The sequence below is a fragment of the Syngnathus leptorhynchus genome, chromosome 7, assembly GCF_054491065.1.
Source record: "Syngnathus leptorhynchus isolate UIUO chromosome 7, UIUO_Slep, whole genome shotgun sequence".
NCBI lineage: Eukaryota > Metazoa > Chordata > Actinopteri > Syngnathiformes > Syngnathidae > Syngnathus > Syngnathus leptorhynchus.
Window position 1 is genome coordinate 1,814,179 of NC_141201.1, and position 24,831 is coordinate 1,839,009.

At 43.9% G+C, this 24,831-nt stretch overlaps 2 protein-coding genes across 2 annotated transcripts in view; both read left to right on the forward strand.

Moving 5' to 3' along the window:
• The first annotated feature begins 1,063 nt into the window (after positions 1-1,063).
• Positions 1,064-21,684, forward strand: LOC147054019 (uncharacterized). The gene is made up of 5 exons (XM_085915724.1): positions 1,064-1,205; positions 9,334-9,427; positions 10,557-10,658; positions 14,874-15,060; positions 19,508-21,684. The coding sequence occupies exons 1-4, from the start codon at positions 1,066-1,068 to the stop codon at positions 15,015-15,017; spliced, it is 480 nt and encodes a 159-aa protein (XP_085771850.1). The 5' UTR covers positions 1,064-1,065; the 3' UTR covers positions 15,018-15,060; positions 19,508-21,684.
• A 1,754-nt stretch (positions 21,685-23,438) lies between these two features.
• prdm10 (PR domain containing 10) overlaps positions 23,439-24,831 on the forward strand; it is a 56,463-nt gene continuing 55,070 nt past the window's right edge. The window contains exons 1-2 of the mRNA XM_085915726.1: positions 23,439-23,667; positions 24,069-24,171. The gene's annotated coding sequence lies outside the window, so the exon portion shown is untranslated. The remainder of the gene's footprint in view (positions 23,668-24,068; positions 24,172-24,831) is intronic.

The window sequence follows — 24,831 nt, forward strand, 5'->3', positions numbered from 1 at the left end:
CAGTCCCCTGTAGTCAACATATAGTGAATGTTAATCGGTGTTTTTTTGAAGAATTTTGGGGGTTTGTTTATTTTCTGTTGTTGTTTCATAGCTCCCCAGAACCCCCCGGGAAAATATCCTACCTCCGCCAGCCTGACGTTTTTTTTCCTGACAGTACACACACACAGGAAAAAAAAAAAAAGGTCACTGTGAAGATCAAAATGGGCTGAAAATGCTGAGCCCGGTGGCAGCCATTGTTGCATCCAAGGACTCGTTATCACGGTATCATGCGCTCATACTTGAGGTAGTCCTTTGAGGATGCGCTATTATGGGCGGTGAATCAAAGCAGCGGCCGAACGAGGCCTTGTATTGTCACTGCGGGGACGGATAGCCACGTAATAATGGAGTCATCACGAGGGCGGCTCTCCCCCTTCGGAGCGGAGACGGCGAGAATTTGCTGCCCTCAGCCTTTGATTGGTCCCTGGCGAGCACAGACAGCTTGGACACATCGTTGCGGAGCATCGCGAATCCTCGCCGATAAGCCAAGGAAACAGATGGCCGTGACCGTTTGGCTCACGGCTGTAAATTGTCATTTTTATCTGCAACACATTGCGGTTCAAGAGTTCCTGTGAACACGTCACCTCGGGGGGGTTTTCCAAGCTTGGAGTGAGGCAGATCAAGTTTTTGCTCAAATATTTTTAGCTTTGTTAGTATTAGCATTGTCTTATTCTTAACATGAGCATTTTCCTATTGTTAGCATTAGCATTGTCTTATTGTTACATTACGCAAAAAAAAAAAAAAAAAAAATCTTGTTTGCCATATTATGAACTATATCCTTCTCGGATTTTGCCAAAATAACATCACAGTCACATGACCAAACCCAGAAAACAGATAGGCCGTGATTGGTCATTACCTGAGGTACCGTGATGTCATTTTCCATGGTCGATTTGTCGACACCGGGTATAGTTTGCCAGATTAATCTTTGTACGGTTTTCTTGTGTATCCGAGAAGTCCTGCCACATGTCGCTCGACAACAATTGACAGCTGACACTGTGATTCTTCTTTCCCGCCTCCGCAGAGAAACCCATGGCGCGGGGCCCCCCGGGCGGCGTTATCGGGATCCTCGGAGGCATCGTGGCCATCGGCCTCATCATCGGCGTGGCCGTCACCGTGGTCATGGTCCACCGACGCCAGCAGAAGACCCGCACAGAGACAGATAATGACCTGTGAGTAGCCAGAGCCTTTTTTTTCCAAAAGAGTATTGTGGAGCAGGTGAGGTAGGCGGGAGATTAGATGTGAACTCATGTCGTCCCTCCTGAGAGACCGAGGCTTTGAAAGGCACCAAAACATCATTCGCTTTGAGTTAATAGTGCAAAGAGGCAACCGCCCGCCCGCCCGCCTGCCTGCCTCCCTCCCATTCATTCCGAGAAGCACGCTGTTAGTCGGGCTGACAGCGGACAAAATGGACGGGCGCTTTTTTTTTTTTAAATGAGCGAGACAGCTTGTTTTTGAAGCGAGCGAGAAATTATCCAATTTAATTGACTTGCATTGAAAATTCAAATGAATTCTTTTACAAATGATGTTTCTTTGTTTATCCGTCTATTGGATGTCAGTAAAGTGTAGCAACAGATAGACAAAAGTAATATGAATATATGAATACCTGGTACCGACGGCATCAGGACGGCTTTGTGTTGAAGAAAACATTGAGCCGAGCAGCAGTTGGCTGCTGATGCATGCTTAAGGCTTCATTCATGTGAAAACAACAATCCAGGGCACCATGTTGAGTCACGGTGAGAAAAGAAAAGAAAGTGCAGCAAAAATTGGAGATGAGCCTGGAAAAAGATCAATGTCCATCTGGACTTGATTTTCCAGATTTGTATTTTTTATTATTATTATATATTCTAAAATTGGAAATTATGATCACGCTTATTTTGTCATTTGGCCATGATGATGCTAACAGAAATGAGCATAGTGGTGATGATGATTGAAATTCAAACATCAATCAACAATCAATATTCATATAGAAAAAATGTGATTCTCTTTTTTTGTTCTGGTACAACGTACAACTCTGAATTTTGACTCACTTGTACACTTTAAAAATTCATAAACAGCCATTTAAAAAAAAAAGTAAAAACAAATACAAGCTGTCTTATTTGATCAAAGTGGCCTTAAAGACGACCCTGCGCTCGAAATGCCGCCTTGACAAAGATCTATCTAATGTTGTGGAAAATTGTTTTCCAATGCAAACAGGTCCTTAAAAAAGCAACGAGCGGATCAATTTGCTATTTATCAGTAGCGTCGCGCTGTGAGACTTTGAAGACGGCCAGCTTGCTTTTAAAATTTATCAGCTAATCTGCCTCTTTACAAAGCCAGGTCCATAAACGTGGCCAGCTGCTGCTGCAACCGAGCAAGCCGCCGAGTTGAAATCATTTCAAATGTCTTTGCAAAAGTGGAAGGAACAAAGAAAGCCATCTGTTGGTTGCAGGAAGAATCGCAAAAAAAGCCACGCCGCACACAAACGTGAGCGGCGGCGTGGCGTCCCGCTGATTGCCCGTCGCAGGCACCTGGTCTGGGCAGATTGCTCAGTTGCCGAGGTTACCGCCACGCTCTCGGGAAGAAAAGATGCCAAGAGCAATCGTGGAGGAAAATGTCACGCGTTGGGCGCAGGGGTCGGCCTCTCGAAACAAAAGGCATAATAAGCTAGTGGCGGAATGAAACAAAAATAGAGTCCAGGTTGAAAATAAAAGAATCACTGAATCGTTGAAATCTGTCAGGAATTACGTTCAACCTGATTTTCAACCTGCCGTGAGAAATGATCCAATTTTACTCAACTCAATCACTGCCCGTCCAACTTGTCAGCCATTTTGATAACCACCATTTATTCTCCATCTTCTACTCAAACTGTACTCAAAATTGCATTTGGCAGCCATGCTGGGTAAAATGCCGACTCATTGAAAACATACTTGACAAATATACAGTAGAACGGTTGGATTCCAATTGACGGATAAAATCGTCCGTGGCAGCGGATGAGTTGATGAGATTTTCTCGAGTGTCAAATATGTTTCTTGGCTCTAAAATAAAACTCTTGAGTGTGAATCAACCCCGCTAGCCTCTTAACACCTCCACCCCCCCACAACATACACCATCACTGCTTTCAATCTCCACTCCCCCCAACCTCTGCTAATCTGTCTTTCTTTCTCACTCTGACATGTAAGTAACTGCTGTCTGTCTGCCTGTCTGTCTGTCTGTCTGTCTGTCTCCCTCCCGCTCTCGCCTCCCTTCAGCATCGCCGTCGCGGCCGTAACTGACAGTTGCGTGACACAGGCTGCGGAGAAGCCAGAGTCGGCCACAAGGAAAGTAGAGGCACCCGACCCCAGTCTGTCCCCTGCCGAGCCCTGCCCCCCCGGATCCTCTATTCTCTTGCCCGCCTCCAACGGCGGCCTGCAAGTGACGTACTTGAGCACGCCGCTGTGAGGGGGGGGAAATGGAATTGGGTCACCTAGTCTTAAAAAAAAAACTGAAAAAGCAGCGCCGCATGTTGGATATCAAACTTTGTTCAAATGAATCTGTCTCGTTTGATAAACTTCGATAAATCAGACTCCATTAGAGGGACTATCAAGTTTATCTGATTGGCCCAGCTCAGGCTGACTAGTGGCAAACATATCAAATCAAATTGCTAATCAGAGGCAAATCATCCGTGATCTGATAGAGGATTTGGCTGCTGTTATCATCTTCTTTTTCACCGATAAAGTCATTTAAGAGTAGTGCAACCTCCTCTCCTTTTGTCTGCCGGTCTGAAAGCCCCTCCCCGGTCCCAGCCACCGTGCATGATTGTCGTCGCCCGCGCATGACGAGCGTTGTGTCCGTGTCGTGTAACTTGTGCATGCGCTGTCGTTAAAAAAAATGTGACTTAGAGCTTTAAGTGTCCGCTTTGTTCAGTGTCTTAAGATGAAAATGTGTTCAGAGCTTTCAACGAGGTTCTTCGGTTTTATCGCTGCGTACGGCGAAGGACTTGATCCGGGGGATTTATGGTACCGTTATCACCTAGCAATTATAAAGGCCGTCAATACTGCAATATAGCGCGAGAACTTTATCTGGAGCGCTACAGGATCAATTTTCATTTCATAACATGACAAAAACTTTGAAAACTATCAAGAATATACGATACTTCTGAGAGGTGCTGATTAGCAAATGTATTCAAGGGGGAGTTTGCGGTGTTAAAGCTGCTAGTAAGATTTAAAACTGAGCCTCACTTCACGCATATCGAGCCTGACAGGGATGCTGCGACTCTCGCTAAGGAGCACGAGTGCGATTCACAAACATTCATATCGGCAGACGTAATAAATAGTCACACAGGACGTACGTCCTGCTTCAATTTAAATAGTAGCGCTAGCAATACTACGCTAGCCTTAGCACTGGAGACAAGCCGACGTTAGCCGCGACTGCTACATTGGAAGCGTGAATTATTTGTCAAAGAAATTTGCTTTTTGATCTAATTAGAACTAATTAGGAAAAAAAGTCAGAACGAAAATAAAAAGTAACTTTAATAAATTCAGAAAAAGGACACAACTAGCATAACCATGCCACGCTTCCACAAAGATTCAACACAGACAGAAATGCTACAAAATGAAGACAATAGTCTACTATTTCATGAAACAAAGATCAGACGTTATGTTGTAAATAACGGGCAGTGCACTGATTGTGTTTAGCCCATCGCTAATTTTCTAACCATCGGTATACAGAAGGGAACGCTAACCGCTCAACGGCGACACAAACATGGCTGATTGTTTTTGCCCCTGCCAAGCGGCACTCTGCGGGAATCGCCGTCGGTCAAGGCTAATAAATCACACGGCTGTTTAGCCGCCCCGGCGTCTAATGATTATCAAAACAGACGGGCGTTTGTCAAAAGTGATAGTCTGGTAAGAATGTGTTCATCGCTCTTGCTCACCTCCGCCATGATTTATGACCCCCCGCCCGAAAATGGGGCCGCAATCGTAAGTGCACCCCCCTCGCCAAATGAATTTGCTCACTGGTGTTCCTGACATTGACACAGTTGCAAACGCTCACCGGGATAAATCACTTTGGCACCGACCGCCGTCTCTGCTGACGCGGGAGACCCGTTGACGCTGGACGTCGTCAACACCTTGCCACAACTGGGACTGAAAAGACATTTGACTTGAGCGGGAATGTTGAATATATCGTTTATGTTTTTGTGGAATATGCAAACATTCTTCCGTGGAGATGTTCACACCTGGTGTAGAATTTCGCACGTGGTCTGATCACGTTATGTATCGTCCCATCGGAATTTATATGTTTGTTTATAATTGCTGTTATTAATCGTTACTATAAATATGTATTTCCAACTTTGCAACCCATAAAAAGGTTTTTGGGCCACTGAGCAGAGCAAAAACACACGACAGAAACTCTCGTAAATGTTTCCACTAACAACCCAGGCTGTCTCGGTACTCGCTTACCCGTACTTAACTCAAAGCAAGTCATCAGAATCTTTTTAATCGCGTTCTAATCAAACCTCTAATCAGTCGCATGATTTCAACACGATGTCTGGGAACGCTGGTTTAAATCTGCCAATCTGTTGCCAAATGTACATTCACGCCACGGTTTCCCCGTCGTGGCAGCTTTATCGAACACAGCTGGAGGATTCCGCTTGTGTCGCTACAGATGCTAACTCGCTAACGCCAGGTGTGAATGACAGATGCATGCAAAGTGTGCGTCGTTGACCTCCGCTAGCTCGAAAATGTCCACCGAAGCGTCACTGTTGTTGTTAATTGCTCCTAAACTGCTTCTGGAATGTGAAATGCTGTACAACGCGGTGTTTATCGTCTTGTCGTCGCAGTCTCATCCCTCAATGCCCGAGGTCTAGATGTATAATTGTAAAAGTGACGTGTTCCGCGCTACCACCAGAATTATTTTTTGATAAACTTGTCCAAGAACAAAAGACATTTGTTGCATTCTTGTGTTTTCTATTCCCCCCCCCCCCCTCATCCGCGAGACAAAACGAGAAAGTAATTGCCTCCCGAAGATCGCATCGCTTTCATCGCCCGAGCGCAATTAAAAGTATCATTAGCATTTAAATTGCCAAATAAGATTGTGATCAGCGCAAATCAATGAGAGCGACGAGGGTCAAGTCCAGCGTTCCGCCGAGTTGTTTCAGACTAGTCAAACAGCGGCATGGTGATCCCAACAGGCTTGGCCCTGATTGGCTAAAAATTGCTCCTGCGGGTTTGGAAGTGACGATCAAGAGAGGCGGTCGCTTCTTTGTGACTGTGTTGTAGGTCCTGGCCCATAAATCTCCCGCCTAGATTACTCCTCTCACTTTGGGGATTAGCAATGTTTTCCCGCTCGCTATCCTCCTTAAATCTCCCCTTAAGATGCCCTGAGCTTTTGGTGTCCGGCTGAGCGTGCCGGGCGAAACATCCTCAAGGTGGACGCCTGAGTGCAAACCTGCTCGAAGCTGGCGCTTCACCCCCCCACCCCCCCCACCCCTCAGCTCAACCCATCCTTGCGGGCGTGCGGCACTTGTCAGCTTCCATTAGCGTCAGTCGTCCCGAATGGCCGCCACCCTCATTACAGCATCGTGCCACAGCTGAGGTACGAAAGTTGGCCAGTGAAAACGCACGAAGACAAGGCCCCCGGACGCGGAACATACGCCGGTTAGCTCGATTAGCTTTGTGGCTGCAAAGACCACATGTCCCGAATATCTATATTTACATTTATAGATTTCTTTATTTTTTAGCATTGCAATGGGATTTGGTCTTCAGGGAAGACATTTTTAAAAGGAAGTCTGTGGAACCTACCAATATGCAAAATACAGTCATTTGTGTCATTTGGGGAGTTTTATGGAAATATAACAAACGTGAACTAATTACTCCCCAACTCAATTTTGCGACATCAGAGCCCAAAAGGGAAGACTCGGCATATATTGCCGCAGCCGAGTTTCGAGACGGAATAATGAGGAGTGAGGTGGTCGGCCCCGAAGATGTCAAAATGACCCTTGCAAAATACGAGGTGCTTCTAATGGACCATTTCCTACCTCGATATGAAAAGAAGCCAGCTTTGATTGCACCACCTCATTGTCAATGTGGTTTTTTTGCAAACCCAAATGCCATCTTGAACCGTAAAAGGGTCCGTACCCCATCTTCCCGGGATGGGACGTCTTTAAAGCAGCCTGTGAGGCAAGCGTTCCCCCGAGTGATGCCGACAGCTGTCGTTTTTGAAGCCTTGGGTGGCGTACAAATTGAAACTGATGACTTTTTAAATCTGACAGCGTGGGTTCTTACGTTCTCCCGTGAGTTTGTTTCCAAATTTGCTCACGTTTGCCCAAACAAACGCGTGTCGTCGACTCGTGCAAACAGCGACGTCGCGGATGTTAGCGGACGGCAGCTGTTCAACCGAGAGAGCGTAAATATTTGGCATACGGATTAACCTCTGTCTGAACCGCATCACCATTTTGGATATTAATAACTCCGTTTTTTTTGACAAATTCCCAACTCCACAGAATTCAGAGTCTATGGAAAAATCAACGTGACCTTTGTAAATTCACCTTACCATCTCAGTCCGTCGCCTCTTTCCTAGCATTCTCTCATTTTGACGTGATGGTCGAGGAGGAATAGAAGGTGCGACGGGAAGAAAAGAGGCCCCCGGGTGTGTCTTTGCGCCGTGAAACGTGACGCCTCCCTCCGAGCCACCGCTGCCAAATGAATGTCATCATGAGAGGGGCCCTGCAGGTTTGAAGGAGACATCTCAGTGCAAAACGTGCGCATAACCGGGCCATTCATCCCAACATGGAGGCGGATGTTACAAAGTGTCAAACGTTAGCTGATGTTATTGAAAAGGAGCGACATGTAGGTCGGCAGCTCCTCTCGCTCACTCGTTGCGGTTCGATGTCACGCTGCGTTGACAGTGGCTGGAAATGAGATTTATTTTATTTTTTTATTACTTCCATGGCAGCTGTCAAAGCTTTTGTGTTTGTGACTGAATCAAGTGAGCGAGATTACAATGTCGTCTAATGAGCCCGCCGTCTCACCTCTGAGAGCTGATGCACGTTAGTCACCAGAGATTTGGGAGGGGGGGGGGAGATCTTTCTGTAAAAATAATCCCAACATCCTTCCATCCTTTTTTCCGTGTTGCAAATTCTATTCCCCACGTGTTGCTATGTTTCTTCTCATTCCTTTGCGATATTGAAGAACGAGATTCCAAAATGTGTCGGAAGCGAAATTATACGTGCTGTGTTCTGTGACGAGTTGTGCTGTCCTGGAATGTAGCGCGCACTCCGATAAAAAAGATTTTCTTATTTTCAAACGTGTTTCCTTTTCTCCTCGTTTTGTGAAACACGTCTTTGGTGACAACGTCGTTTGAGACGCGAGCGCTGAAGTTGCGTAAGTGAGCATCTCCGTCTCGTCTCGCTACCGTGTCGGGGCTTTTTGGCAGAGCGGAAATAATGAGCGTGAAAAAAAGAGTTAAGTGGTGCGCTCATGCACAAATTTTCTACGCATTAAAACGCCGGCTTGGCCTTGCCGGGAAAGGTCGTGTTATTCAATAAGGACAGTGAACCAGCGCGAATGGGAAGCGGCGGATAAGGCGCATCGTCTTCGTTATCCGCGATAGCTGGTGATGTGGTGTCAGGATACGAGACGTGACTTGTGACACGGCGCGAAGGTTTTTTTTTGCACTGTGACAACCTGACGGCGGTGAACTAATTATTTCGGGACACGTCAAACACTCTGGGTACTTTCAATCACGACACGTTTACAGTGCTTGCTTCACCGTAAATGCTCAGTCACATTTTCAATAATTAGTTGTCATCCATCCAGTCGATCAAAATTTGTCTTTACGTCAAAGTGGTGTGTGCTTGCTGCTTTTGAGGACGTTGCCGCTATCGTCGGGGGTTAGAAGTTCCCGGTTCAGTTCTCGGAGGCGACCTTGAAGTCCGTGATGTCATGTCAAGCGAGCGTGACGGGCCGGTCGGCTAGACCGACCCGGAGCACCTGACTCACAATTCTCCTTGCCCCTCTCGTATACCCGACCCCTCTAACCCCCCCCTCCAACCCCCCCCCCCCCCACCCCCCACCCCTCACCTGAGTGTCCAATTACAGCCTACTCTCGTTAGCACAGTGTCTGTCTGCAGCCTTTGAAAGGGCAGGCCGCACGGCCGCCGCCGTCACGCAACCGCCAAGTCCCGATCTATCAAAAGCCAAGAGTGCAAAAAAAGGCAAGTGCAGGCAGGCCTTCTCGTTAGAGAGCGTTATGGAAGGCGACGGAGATGTGACGGGGCGGCCGGCGCTGACGTTACCCGAGTGTCACGTTGTCTTTTGCGCTCTGTCTCCCTCTCAACAGGACCGACCTCCCGCCGGCCCACAAGCCCGCCCCGCCGCCGCCCAAGAAGAAGAACAACGACATGAAGGGACACTTGACATCCGATGACATCCAGGTAGGACCGCAAAAACAAATTGCTAGCATTAGCCATTAGCTCATTTAAGCGGTGTGCCATTCTATTCATCTTGTGGAGGACGACGCCTACAAATGTGGACATTGCTGACCTCTGCGACCTCGAACATATTGCAAAACCCACACCAAGTGGTCAAGGACAGATACAGCCATTGGTGCATTTTCAATTACTTTATTGAATAATAGAAGCGTAAGAAGCACATTCATAGACTGGCTTCACGCTAACGGTTAGCCATCCCTGCCGTCCATCCATCCATTTAAATAGACAGTGATACGCCATGTTCCTCGTTGGCAGCTCGGTGGACCAAGCACATGGTAGTCGAGATGTTTCTATTTTCCACGTGCTTGCACACTTTTGCACCCAGCAGTCAAAAGCGGGCATATTCGGTTCACTGAGGACTCTAAATTGTCCAGAAGTGTCAACATGAGTGTGACCGCTTGTTTGTCCATAAGTGCCCTGCGATTGGCTGTGATCAGTCATGGGCGGAGTCAGTTGCATCTCACCTAAAGTCACTTGAGAAAGGCTTCAGTGCACCCTAATGAGAGTACCTGCTAAGGCAACGGATGGACGCATGCTAATAAGCGGGGGCCCATTCTGCACGTTGAATTTCTCGCTCTGCGAGCCCGACGCTTCTTTTAGCGTCGGCGCCTCGCTATTTCCACAGTTTGCATCATGTGCCACGCGCGAGCCGTTAACTGGATGCAAATGCCAAGTTCAGCCCAGCAGCGAAAGTTGAAACTGCTGTCAAGCAAGCAATCTCTTGTTGAAGTTTACAAACACATATGAGAGTGAAAGAATTCACTTTGAAAGGACATACTTTTATTTTAATTAAGACAACGATGTTTTTGTTGTTCTTTATTCAAACATTTTCATGATCCAATGTGATTAAATAATATTAAATGAATAATAATTTGATTGATATTAAAATTTGTAATTTTTTTCAAATTAACAATATTTTTTTGTGGTTGATTTCACAATCAATGAAATTATTCAGTATCTTCCTAAAAAAATTGTGTACATTCAAACATGTACATAAGCCAATGTGATTAAAAAAATATAACCCATTGTTATGATATCATCATATGATGATGTGCTTTGTATTCTTCCACAGGTGGTCCATCTGGACAAAGACGAGGAGATGCAGAAGCTTCCTCTTCAGCCGCCTTATTACGACATGGCGCCCTCCGAGTCGACCCCCTTCACCGATAAGCCGGTGAGTACTCGTCCGCGGCGAGGGCGCGTCCTCGTAATTGCAGGCGGAGAAACCGAGCGGGCTGGAGAATTGATTTTGATCGGAGGCATGTCGGCGTGCGATGACCTCTGCTCCCGGCGGTGAAAGGCAAAGGGCACGCTGGCCGAATCGTTTCGACTCACGGTTTACATCGGCGCCGCCCTTCAGGGAGTCCGCAGAACTTGAAAATGCTTTTCATAAATCAAGGATTTATGGAATTACACTGAAATCTGCCATTCAAAGTTGTGTTCCCGATGTTAGTGTAGGTTTTAGATTTGATGCAAGTAGCATTACAAAAGGTCTGAAAAAGTCTTAAGATCATTTTCCAAGAAGCCCCAGAGCTTCCTATGCTAGCCTAGCCGCCTCGCACCTGACCCCGGCTCGCTTTGCACGCCGCCTCACCTCCACTCCGCCTTTCCGCTAATCCGCCGTAATGACTTGCCGTTTGTGGGGCTGGCGCGTGAAGATAAGTGTAGCATCACGGCGCCGAGTGTTGACCATGAAACGGCTGCCTTGTTGCATCAGGCGCTCCCCACCCTTGGGAACGTTCCGGTCCCCCCCTCGCAGCTTTAGTTTGCTTTGGCTGCAGTCCCCGGTTTCAGTTACACAAAGTCTTTTGGGGCATTTAAACAATGAGCCTGAATTGTGTGCGTGTGTGGAGTGCGTCTCGCTGGGTTTTATGCAAATATTTGCAGGAACTATCCAACTATAGCCGAGTTCAAAGACTCGTTTTCAATGCGTTTCCTCACCGGCCTCGCGCACAATCCTGATCCGCTGCCGAGGGCATTCTGCACGTGAGCTAGCCACTATCTCTATAAACTATCCATACTACACTATATATTATCTATAGCCACTATAGATAGCTAGCTACAGTGGCTATAGATAGTCAACACATTCCTGTAGCTATCATTTACTCTCTATCCCTGTCTAACTTAGCTTTATCTTTTGCTAGCTCCATCTATGCCGCATTTTCCGTCTGCCTAGCTGCCAAGTCATGGGGGCGCTGAATATTTAAATTAGCAAAGCGCATACAAGAAGAAGCTTGGCGTGATCATGAAGATTGACTCTGTTCCAGCGACAAACAACGATGAAATGATGCTAACCTAGCTCACACGTACGCACAGATTAAATACATATTCATCACAAGCTAATGGAAATTACCTGCCTCCGCACCTGTTGCTCCGGAACAACTTATTTGTTTCTTTATTTTCCGCTAATATTCTGTATATTATCTGTGACATATTAGCACTTCACAAACAAAGTAAAACAAAACACAGAGTTAAGGTATGAAGTAGTGAGAGAACATTTGCTCGCTCGCAGCCTTGACGGCAGATGGTGTTGATGTCGACGCCGGAGACGATACAAGGAGAGAAAGAAATAAGTTAACCTCAACGACGCAACCCCGGATTGACACTCGGTTCGGGCAGACCTCCTCCAAGGCCAAATAGGCTCCATTTTGACGCCCACCTGCGGCAGATGTCTGAATTCATTTGCCCAAGGAGATTTTTTTTTCTCAACACAGATAAACAAAATAAGCCATTTAAAAAGTTGTCGGGTCACTAGAGATGAACTATGACCCATTTATTTATTCAACCATTTTTGGAGTAAGTGAACTACGGAACCGGGAGCATATCACCTCAAGCTCGAGCCGTATGTCTCTTCGGTAAACAACGCAGTCCACTTGTGTGTAGAATTAAACAAGAACTATCTTTTCAAAAATTACCTTGAGCAAGAGCCCGCCGGCTACTACCAAGCAGCACCAATACTTCATATCTTGCTTTTTACAGTGATGTGTTTACCATTTTTATCATTTTCATATGTGCCCGTGGCCAAAAAAAAAAAAAAAGTGAAGCGTGGAGAGTCTCCGAGTGCTGTTAAGGATTGCTGACAGTCTCTCAAACATCTACATTCTCTGCTTTATTTCTTACCAATTTATGTTATTATTATGAAGCTGCAGCAGCCTGGGAAAGAAAATTGAACCATGTTTGGGGTTCAGTCTAAAAATAATGCACTTGGTATGTTTGTGGGTTGCCGACTTATTTGTTATCCAATTGGTGTCGAGTGGGCCAAACAGTCTCTCAAGCGTCTGGGCATTTCCGTTTTTTTTATTTTTTTTATTTGCAGTCAAGACTTGCGTCGGTTGAAACGTTTCCCCAATGGCGAGCATCTTTCACATTTTTTCGCTGTGCTACTTTAAATAGACAACAGGGGAAAGTGCCAAGTCAAAGCTCTCGGTGCTCTCAGGCATCATCTAAAATGGAAAAGCGAGCTCCGCTGTTGATGCATTTCTCAGCTGTCAGCATAGTTTATTTTTTTAACTGCTGCTTCGGCATTTATGATTTTTTATTTTTTTTCAAAGGCTCGTCTGGACTTAGAGGGTTTCATTCAGTGACTAAATATTCCCCTTTCCCCCGGATGGCTTCACTTATGGTACACGAGTTATTGACTGTATTAAATTAAGGCCTCGGAGGAGGTAAAAAAAATAACCTGACCATTCTTGCCTCTTGTAAGATTCCATTTTTAAAGGGTTGGGAAATTGTGATTTTGCCTAACGCCATTTGGGAGCCACACGGCGAGCTCCAGCTGTTGCTAATGACGATTCACCGGGGGCAAAACACTATCTGCCAATTCCCAAAGCGAAGCGGTTGTAATTTTCCCCCTGATTGCACCCTGCTCGTGACAAATATTCGAGATATTTAAATAGGCAGCCGGCGAGGAACGCCGCTGCCGACGACGACGCGGAGGAGGAGAGAGTTGAATTATTAACATCCCTTTCTGTAAAAGCCTCCATCTCTTGCTTGTAATCCTGCCATGGATGCGGATGAAGAGCAAGCGAGGTGGCATCGCTTCGCCTCGCCTCGCCTCGGCTCGCCTCGCCTGCCATCCAAAGACTGGATGCAAAATTCATATCTGGCTTTAATTTTATTGATCGCTTTCATAATTTATTGCATTCCTCCAACGCACTTACGAGGCGGAGGTTGTTATATTTTTTTAATCAATTGTCAGGGGTTTTCTTTTTTTTTCTCTTTGCACTCTGATTGTAGTTTGACAGCAAATTGAACCTGCATTTGCATTTTATTAAAACTTGCTCGGCTTTCATTGAACCTTTTGAATATGTTTACATTTACGGATGCACTTTGTGCAATGACAATGATCACGGATGAATGGATGGATGGATGGACGGATGGATGGATGGATGGATGGATGGATGGATGGTGGATTGATGGGTTTTGTCACTTTTTGTAACCCTCATCACCTCACGAGTAGTCTATTTTAAAAAAAAAATACATGATCCATGTTACATTTATTTTCTATTTCAATTTTGAAGGATCATTGACAGGCCAGGCTGCCTTCAAGTGTCCACTCGAGCGACGGACGGTAATACTGCGGACATCAAAGAGGGGAAAAAAAAAAAAAGTCTTTTTAGAGTCAATGCTGAAGGCTTTTATTGTCCATTGATTAGCTCGCCAAAGTCATTTACGCAGTCATCCACTCGGGCCAATTGCTCACCGGGTCAATTGGTGGCTCAATCACACCGAGGTTAAGATTATCGTCTCAGCATCTCCGAGGACAATGAAATCAACACTTTATCGCTGCCTAAATGGGAAGTGATTTGGGGCTGTTTTCTGAAAGAAAACAGAAAGGCCATCTTGTTTTCTGCATGCAAAAAATCTGAGGTTAACTCGAGTATTTTTAAAAACAGCAATTTTTTTTTGGGGTCCGTTGTTTAGCTTTATGATGATAGAAAAAAGCCAATAATTGATGCTTGCTAAAATTGTTAACATCTATCTCATATCTGCTTGTTTGTTTTTGTTTTCCATGACTTCAATTTAGCAATTCGGGGCTACGTCATTAAAAGCTCGTGCCTCAATCAGGAAGCATTAGTTGAGCAACCCTCCTTGATCCCAATTGCTACTCTCCTATTAGCCTATTTGTCGTTGACATTTAAAGCATTATAGAAAGCACAAAAATGCTAATAGGCAAGTTTTGCAGAAAAGAGCTAAGGAGTGACATAATGGAGGGCACGTTTTTAAAAATACCAGTGTGGACAAACAACCTCAGTGTGTTTCCATTTCATCTGTCATTTGTGTTGATTTCAGCATCAGTGGTCGTGCGCCGGCCGCCGCTCTCGGTGGCCCGCCCCCCCCCCTCCCCGCGTTGGCTCCTCACTCGCCTCTCGCCCTCTCTTGTCTCCAGAACTCAGGCCACAAAGACTGCGAGGTCCAGTACGCGGAGCTGGATACTGCAGCCTTGGCCTCCTCCCCCAGCCCGCGAAGCTCGGCTCACTCTGGCCCAGGGGACCTTGTCGAGTACGCAACCATCCAGCCTAGCTCACACTAGCGCATGCCATTATAGGCCTTTCCCCTCAGACTTTGGCCTCCAGGTACACAGACCGATGCACTCCTCCTCTTTCTTATCCATCGACTTCCCTTTTGAATAATACACGTGGCAACCCACACCGCCTCCAACCCCGCTGTCCAGCTGCTCCTGTGGTCTTGGCCGACTATTCTTTAGCGGCCTCTGCAGAGAAATGCTAATGTTTTTTATTTCAGCGCTCGTGACTCAGACGCGTACTTTAGCGGCGAACAAAATGAGCCCGTTTAACTAGGCGAGAGCTCGTAAGGTTAGTTTTGCTCGCAGGAGAAAGGAAAAGGTCACGTCCAAAGTATGCTGTACTTGCATAAAATCTCAAATGATAAAAAGGTTTTTTTTTTAGCTTATTTTGTACTTTGTTCATCACCGGTCCGAAATGGTTTCTGAGCAAAAAGCGGAGAAAACAAGCTTTTTTTTTTTGTGTGAATGGAAACACGTCAAGCAGAGCACGTCTTTGACATTTTTTTTGTGACCAGATAACAGAAATTGCCTTTTAGTCTTCAGACATTGTATTCAACACATCTCATTTCAAAAGACTTTGCCGCTAAGCACACTTTAGCGCGTACTGTGCGGTCAGTCACCGTGAAGCAGAAATCCAGCGCAGCCATCAAGTGTCTATGCGGCTCTCGACAACATCGCGCCGGTGAGGAACAAAGCCATCGATCAATTGAAGTCACTTTGGATTACGGCTAAGCAACCGAGTAGTCTTTGTTGCCAGAACGGTCTCCATGGCAACCCCTTGCCACTTAGGTGCCGATGGGTCGAGCCAGAGTCAAGGGGCTTATTGAAACAGTGCGCCGGCGGCGGTGGCTCTTACGTCCGGCCGCATCCCGTGGAAGTTGCATGTTTACTCGAGTATTCACGCTGGATATTGATTTTGTGATGTTTATTTTATTACAGCTGTACTGTCATGCTGCTCCCACTTGGAAGCTATGTAACTAGACATTACAACACCAAACCGATGGGTAAATCAATACCTATCGGACTAAATCGAGTGTTGGAAGTAGAAGACGATCGTGACAGGACAATCAGACAATCGTCCATTTTGGTGGCGGGGACGCGTTTGTCCCAATATTCAGATTAAGGTCAAAATTTCTGAAATATTCAGAATATACACGAATAACCCGATTTAAAGCCGATAAATCGTCAAAACGATGGACGGGCTGATCGAAAAAAAAATCGGCTGCAGTATGGTAAATATCGGCTGTTCCGTCAGCAGCTCAGGAAGTCACGTCTACAACATCAAAGTCCTCTCGGGAATGGCCCGTCGAAATCCCCCCCCCGGGTTACGGCGCTCGATAAATCCGCCGTCCAGCGTCTGATTGAACCTCTCATTCATCCCGCCCGACATCACACCGATTCCAATAAATGCTTTTAAGTTCAGCCATTTTGGGAGTCTACAATAATCTATAAAATGAATCAGCCACCTTTTAATCGCAGCCTGTGTAATTTTTTTTTTCCGAGTGTCGCTTTGACAGAGTTATTACATTATCAGATATTTGGGGGCCCCTCGACTTTAAACTACTACAAAATGACTTCAAGGTGAGCCAGATTTCATTTAGATTAGCGCCTCGGTTCAAATGTATGCGCTTGATAAAGTTCCCCTCATCCCCCCCGGTCCTCCTGTTTGCTCAAAGTTCCAAAGAACTTTAATTGGAGTAGGGGGAAGAGAGGAATGAACTGCTAGTTGAGCTCGAAAAAGGCAACGTAGAGAGGATGGATTCGGCAAATATTACGATAGTTTGGTCAAGTGTTGAAGAGACGGCATTCGAAAAAAAAAAGGAAGTTAAAAAGTGAAAAATGAATTGGGGCTCCGGGCTCTGGTTGCGCAATCCCAGGTCCAAATATTTGATCCAGATGTCAGTAAACTCGACTATAACAAAAAAAAAAAAAAAGATCGAATGTGCAAGGCATCAAAAGTGACAGCCTAATGTTGTCGTTGAACGTGTTGCAACGTTAAAGGGTAGTCCAGGCCGGGTCGGGTTTCGCTCCACTTTTCTCTGGAAAATCGATGGCAATCAAACTTTGGCCTCCATGTTTGCCAATTTGAGTTCTTGCCTCTCAGTCCATCATTTTACTGTCAGAGAAGTTTGACAGCCCAGTGAGTCGTGTTGAGTTGTGTGTAAAACGTGACATTTGACAGAAAGATTTGAGCCACCGTTGGACCTTATCAATTCCTCCGGAACCAATCTGGAAATATGGTTTTATTTCAGCTACACAACCAACTTTTTTTTGTGATTTTTGGATTCTGCAAGCATCTCGGGTCGACTAGCATGTATAATCAATATAGATGTCGGTTTGGTGCAGTGATGTAATCCGTCAGGTGTTTTTGGAAGAATGGTGGTTAGTGATTGGTTCAAGTGCTTACTGAGTGTTTAATGATGAGTTGGAAAAAGCTGCAGAGGAATTGAAAAGTTTGAGTGACGGGTCCTGAAAGTCGAAATTAGTTGTGTGTTTGTGCTTTGACGCTTTCACCTGATTGGTCTGCTTAACATGAACGCTCCCTCTGTTTTGCCCTTCAAAATTAATTCTGTGCTATGCTTTTGTGCGCTTCTTTTTTGATTTTAATTCTCAAATGCAAACAGTTGTTGTGAGATTCATTTGAAGTCTGTTTGTGGTTTTGTCGCCGAAACCTTTTCAGAGCGGGGATCGTCGTTTTCGTAGATGTAGAGATGTGTGACGAATATTCGTAAGTTTCCTTTTTCACTTTTATGGTTTCCTTTTTTTGATGCATGCGTGTTTATTTTTTAAAAATAATTTTCCCACTTTTTTTCTCCTCAGTGCCCCGCCCCCTCTCTAGTGTAGTTTGAAATATTCTAGAAAATGTATTTTATTTTTTATTTATTCATGAGACAATGGCTTTTTTTTTTTAATATATTCTAGAAAATTTATTTTGGCAAAATATTTAATTAAACCAATATTTTGCATTCACGAGACAATGTTTTTTTTTGGTCAGCTTGATATAATTCCAAATTTTCATTACACATGGTGCCAATTGGCATCAAAAATATTACATGCGCGCAATTTTAAATTCAATTAATTCCAAAGGCCAAACAATAACAAAAAAACACGTTCCAGTCGGACTTAAACGAATGTCACTCGTCTCCTCTGAGTAATGAGATGCCGCGGCTCCGAATCTCCCAAATCGGACTCCCACAAATGGAAAACGAGTGTTTCCATGCTGTACATGTTTGATTTGCCAGTCACACAAATGTAAAAACGGCAGGGGACCGACCGTCGTTGCATTTCTGAAATCATTCCACATTTTTTGACAAGCACTGCCAGCGACCGCAAACTTGCTTTGTGCTTGTCCGTTTAGTCAACTTTGTCCATTTTACTTGTACATTTTTATGTCCTTAATTACCCATTAATAGCTCCCTTGGTAGGCCCGCCCACTCCCGCCGTGTCTCGACCAATCAGCTCCTTCCCTTCCAGAGTCTCTCCCACCTGTCTCATTTCTTCAGTCTTGTTTCTTTTCTTGTTGTGTCAAATGTTTTGCTCACCATTTGTAATTAATTAAAATAGACTTACGAGAGACACTTATTAGATTTATAGCATTGTTTTTGTTCACTTGAAACTTCCCATCATGAATTCATTTTTTCCCCTTCACACTGCAGACCACGGAATGCCAAAAACATGATTGTAAACAAATGGGCCACCAAAATAATCGCCACATTGTGGCTTTTATTTGCGTAAGTGAGCACTGTAACATGATGAATTGCAGAATCTTTTTCCGATTCTTTTTTTTTTTTCCCTGCCATTGCTGGAGCGCATTTGTGTAACTTCCTGTGTTTTTATTTCAGCCACGCAAAGCAAGCAGGACAAAGTCTCATTTACAGTAGAGATGTCCCATTACTTTTGAGTCGACTTGTTTTCACATTACATTGCTGTTTTCCGTCCGATATTACCTCGGGCTTGCTGCTTTATAATAACTGATCCCCGTGCTGAGGAAGAATCAAGTCTTGCTCCGGTGTGGAATTGCAACCCGCATTCCTCTGGTGCCAAACAAAAATGGAGGACTAATAAATCTTCCGGGCAGGTGAACGGAGATGCGCCCAGAGACGGAAAAAAAAAAATGTTATTTTAACAGTCAAGAGTGTGTGTATGTGTGTGTGAGACACTGACAAATACACTGCTCACAAAATATTGGCCATATTCTGCTTTGGGGTGAAATTTCAGGATGACCCCGCCGTGCAGTGTCCAGTTTAGGTACATCCTGAAATTTTAAAATAGCCCAAAGTGGGGTTGTGATAGTTTGGAAGTTTTTGTGTCGTTTATGTCTATGTGCTTTTGAATTTTGTTGCTCTACTTTAGTCTCGATGAGTTATTGAAACGGCTTTGTTGGCTTTTCGTGCCAGGATGGCTTTCCATCTCCTTTGCCGAGTTGTCGTGGTAACACACCCCGCCCCCTCCCGCCTGACGACAGCACCCCACCCCTCTTCTCCTCCCCTCGACAGGACTCCGGGAACCATCCCGCAGAGCCGTTGAACCCGACCGAATACATGAGCCACCAGCGTGACCTGGACCTGCAGCCCGAGTGTCAGCCGGCCGCGCTCCCGAGCCACCCGCCCGTCAACTTCCTGCCGCAGCACGCCTACGCCCAGCCACCCTCCAACGAACCCATGTACTCCAACACCGGCTTCTCGGCCCCCGCCGCCCCACGAGCACAATTCCCTAAGGAGCAATCCGTGTGACACCCCCCTCCCCATAGCAAAACCACCTCTTACCCCCATCCGCCCCCACCTGTTTCCAGCTTTGCGTCGTTTTCTACTGTGTTAAAAAAAAAAGTTCTTTTTTTTCCTTGGCACTTTGCTAGCTTGTCGTCACTTTTTCCCTAACCGCCGTTACTTACTCCCCCCTTTGTCTGCCAATCAAATTTCTTGCTTGCTCTCCCCTCTAATACACTGCAAAAATGGGTCTTAAAAAAAACAAGACAGACATTAAATCAAGAATATATTAGTATGTTAATGAAAGTTATTTGCCAGTGCATTAGGAACATTCTGTAAAAAAAAATAGAAAAATGCAAAGTCTCAGAAAAAAAAAAAGGCCATCAATGTCTTGGTAGCTCTGCACTAATAAAGAAAATATCTTAGTTTGAGCTCAACCTTTTGCAGTGTATAGTGAGCGTAAATTTTCCTTGGTGAAAAGTTCCGCGAAAACCTTACGACTGCCGCAGGACCGTAACGTGATGGTGAACCTTCTCCTTGTTTTGACCTTTTGGCTTGTTAAGGGTGAACGTTAGCACGTATAGTTATGAGGAAACACACATAATTAAATTAAGAGAAAAAAAAGGGCTTGCGATACGAGAGTATGCTTTCGTATTTCTCTAGTTCCATCTGCGCAAGGCATTCTTTGTTTTTTGTAAATACATATTTTCTAGTTGTAGTTGCCAAAGACATACAGTAACTCAATTTTTTTTTTTTTCAACGCGAGGTATACAATCACTGATTGGCTACATGTGCTATTTTCACAGCTCATGAGGGTCATTTTATTTTTTTCGATGACAAAAAGGCTTCACAAGTCACCAATCGATGCATTCTTGTTTTAAGCTAGCAGACAAGAACAACATCCAGGTATTACGTGCATTCTTGTTTTCCTCGTACTTTTAATTAGAATAGGACGACGGCTCCGACATTTCACAAGGACGCAAGAATGGACAACACTGCCGGTTGAGGAACAGCTAATGACTTTGAAATTGTTTTGCTAGTTAGCAACATAATTAACATTAGCTTTGGGAGTTCAATTGGGGCTAAAACGTCATCTTTGAAAGTCAACAACAATTTGAAAGGCAAATTAGCGACATGTACCAGATGTTAGTCAAGTTTGTGACTATTTTTACTTTTATTTCCTGACAAAACCTGCGACTGTACAGAAGCACTTAGCATCACTTGTTGTGATGCTACATTGGAGACCATACATAAGCTAATAAATACATCACACACATAAAAACAAAACACAGACATAAACTCTCGACATGGCAAATTTTCATCTTTTTTTGTTTTTCTTTACTGTTTTTGCTCGCTTTTTTTTTTTTTTTGCCATATCGGATGTATACGAAAAAAATATATATTTGTGTTTGTGCTGATGTGAAGAAAAAAAACAAACGTGTTGAAAGTGATTTTTCTTTAAGTGGGTGTTCCTAAAAGAGCGAGGATGAATTCCTGCCGAGGAGCTTGTTAGCGTACCACTGAAACACATTGTCTTCTATTTGTGACACAATTATTATAGCATTGATGATGATTATGTATGTATCTGTAAGTATAAGGGTCATTAAGTCTGCTTCAAGTGGCAAAACTTTAGTTTTCTTGTCACGTTTAGTGCTCAAAACCTTTTGACTGCACTTCCCGTTGTGTGTATTTTTTTTTTGTAAGACTGTAACTTTTATTTTTCTAAATATGTATATTTATTTTTAGACCCGACACCTTCCCCTTACTCTTTGTTTTTTTTTGCATTTATGCAAGGGTAGCACCCAAGTAGCTTCTTACTGGAATGATGACGTCATGTGAAGTTAAAAATAAAATCAGTTTTTCTTATTTTATTATCATGTTTGCTGTAAATATTAACAATGTATCTGATGTGTGTAAAAATATACTAAAGTCATGCAGTTTAAAATTAAACCTCACAAATTACCCTACGTTTTTTTTTTTTTGGGCATTGGTGATTTCTCATTTTGGACTTTTTGCAAGACAGAAAAAAAAAAGTGCGTCAAATCCAGTCCTCGTGTTTATGTTGACAGGTTGTTGTTGTTGTTTTTTTGTAATGTGGCAACTTGTCACACGGGTTCTTGAACACATTCTGTTAAGATGTTGTCATTGTAAATGAGAAAGTGTTCTCAATTGGCTTACCTGGTAAAACATTGAATTAAAAAAAAAAAAAAAAAGGTCTGTTGATGATGAATTGACATGTTCAATTATTTGGACGATTTTCTGGGCCCAGGTTCAAATTGGCTTGGTGCAAATGGACAACAAGCAGTATGTAAGGGCTAAGTAGGTAATTGGGAGAAAATGGAAGCCGAGAGCAAACCGAGTGGCGCAAATGGAGCAAATTCCCCATGGTGCTGCTTCTGTTCTCTTCTCGAGAGAAGCAAGCTTCCGTGCTTCCATGCATCAAGCCCACGGCGACACGTTTTGGTCCTTAATGGCAAATTGCCGGCAGCGGATACGCCCGGCCGGCTTCAGCTCACGTTTATTGATGTTGTGAGTTTGCGTTTTGCAGAACAATTCATAATGTTGTGTTCCTGCTTGGCTGGGGGGGAAGAGGGAATAGAGCTGGGTATTGATTTGGTGTACTTTGCCCAGCTCCAGAAAGTTGCCAGTCAATACCCAAGATAGTGTCACGTTTCATTTCAATTTAATTTAGTCTTTTTTTTGTGTGTGGGGAAGGACAAACTTTTGTTTTTGTTTTAAAAAAAAAAAAAATAGTCAGAGTTTGGGGGGAAATTTTATATATTTCTTTTGAATTACAAAAATATGTATATATTTTTTCAATTCTACAATGGTGCTAATGAATTTCACTCCTCATATTGTTAGTGTGTGAGAATCACAGTGAGTCAAGGTCACACCACCATCAGACTCCAGAGTTTGGCCGCGGTGATTCCCGCTGACAACTGAGCTTTAGGGGCTGCAGAGGAAAAAGAAGAAGATGATGAGAAAGTCATTTTGGAGCAAAGCAGAAGAATGAGCCAGCGTCTCTGCGGAGCCACGATAAGCCTGCGGGATGCTGCCAGCAGCCTTGGAAACAACAAGCTGACTCCATCAACGTCCTGCGCGTGATTCACCTGCAACACACCAAACTCACAAAAACACTCACACACAAAAAATGCAGTCAACAAGATTTTGCCGAGTTGGTGCCAGCTTACGCAAACTTGATTAGTGTCATTCATTTGTTCGTTCTTTCGTTCACGCCAGTATGTGATGTACCAATCAAAGTAGTCTTCTATCTGCCGCCATCTTGCATTCATCCGTCCACACACGTTGGATATTCTTTTCTTCCTCCGTCATCATCCATCCATCCATTTGATGTGAGTGCTCTACTGTGAGAGTTTAAAAAAAAAGTCGATTGAATTTGATTCCTAAAAGTGCCGAGCGACTCATTAAAACGAATGAAGGCGGCATCATTACTCTTTCACTTTGACTTCACACTGCGCCTCAAAGTTTGAACACTATTCAGTCGGATTGTGTGCTATCCCAATCAATAATTAACTCAGGAGCAAACTCAAGAAACTATCGTGACTGCCGTAAGTAACAAAAGTACCTTAGGCCATAAGCAAACGTCAAAAACACAACTTGTGTGCGCCAGTCTAACAGTTTACGGTGATATTGCTGCTATGGACATGTTGGCCTCTATGGGGCAGTGTGATGCATGTATCCAGATAGAAGACAAGATAAAAAAAAAAGAAAACACCAACGAAGAAGAAATCGACTGACTTTGGCGCGAAGAGAAATTATTATATTTATAAAAACGTACAAGAAAGTCGTCAGTCGTCAAGTACGCAAAAGTACTCTCGCTGTTGAGTAGAATAGATTTGAACAGAATCACAGTGGTAATGAAATATGAAACTAAAAATGAACAAGAACACCGAGCTAGGAAAAGGAAAAGAGGTTCCGAATCTAGTCAGGTAAGTGAAATGACCTGCCATTTTGATTAAGCACGGGTGAGTATTGTACTTTCAATGGCGAGGGACTGAACCATAAAAATGTTAGTGTCTTAAAGATTTATTTGTCAGCGTTTATTTGACGATATGTGTTGTATTTAAAAGTACAACGAGAGTGTAATTGTTTTATTGTGTTCTTAATTTTATTGATAGACTTAGCATATTTGTCCACTCTTGTTGATGAGAGTATGAAAAACTTGTATCGTTACTAACTTCAACCAATGCAGTTGTAATTTACATTTTCCCCCAGTGTGAAAAAAAAGGCCATTAACCAATTTAAAAATGCTTTTTCCTCGTTGTTGTTGTCCTGATGAGGTCAAAAGTGGCTTTCTGTGCTTTATTGAAAGCTTTGTTTCTGCCCCCAGGGTGTATTCATTTGAATGGAGGCAACCAGGAGGCCTTGGGAGAGTTCATTTGACATTTACATAATGCCAGGCCCGGTGTGAGCTTCCTCTGGTTCTGCTCCAGGTAGGCTACTGCCCTAATTCACACTTCTCGTTACCACCATCACCATCCACACACTTTTAAAATATGCACGTCTGCACACTAGCAGATAATTTATGGAACTAAGCGGCGGTGTTATTTATCACTGAGGCAATGCAGACTTTTTATGACTTGTGCGTGTTTTGTTGATTAATGCGGCGTGAACATGTAGCCATTTTCATATTGAAGGTAGGTGCAAATAACAGGCTGGCATCTATTTTGAGTCATGTCCCCATTCATGTCATCTGTTGTACAGCTGTGTAGCACATTGACACTATTTTTAAAAGCACTTCTATCAAAGTATTTATGTAATTGAAATCTGTTGTGAATGAAATGAAAAGTCAACAAAGAGAAAAGGTAAGTGCGCGGAGAGAAAAGGTAAGTGTACGGAGAGAAAAGGTAAGTGAAAGGTAAGTGCTGGAGTGCATGCAAGGGAAAAAAGTCAAAAACAAATCATGAGTCATTTCAAAATGATATTGAAAAAGTAGTAAAGAGTGCAAAATTAAAATAAGTTCATTTACTAGATAAAATAAATCTACCACACACTACAATTAAAATTCTGTTATCAAATACTTTACTTGGATAATTAAAGGCTCATTTTAAAAAGAATAATCATATTGAGAAAAACTAATACAAGTTTTATAA

Bases quoted from the DNA above. Each gene is read 5' to 3' on its own strand.
- LOC147054019 (XM_085915724.1), top strand. From the start codon at position 1,066: ATGGCGCGGGGCCCCCCGGGCGGCGTTATCGGGATCCTCGGAGGCATC. The intron at 9,428-10,556 runs GTAGGACCGCAA...ATTCTTCCACAG, and splicing joins TGACATCCGATGACATCCAG to GTGGTCCATCTGGACAAAGA. The intron at 10,659-14,873 runs GTGAGTACTCGT...TCTTGTCTCCAG, and splicing joins CCCCCTTCACCGATAAGCCG to AACTCAGGCCACAAAGACTG.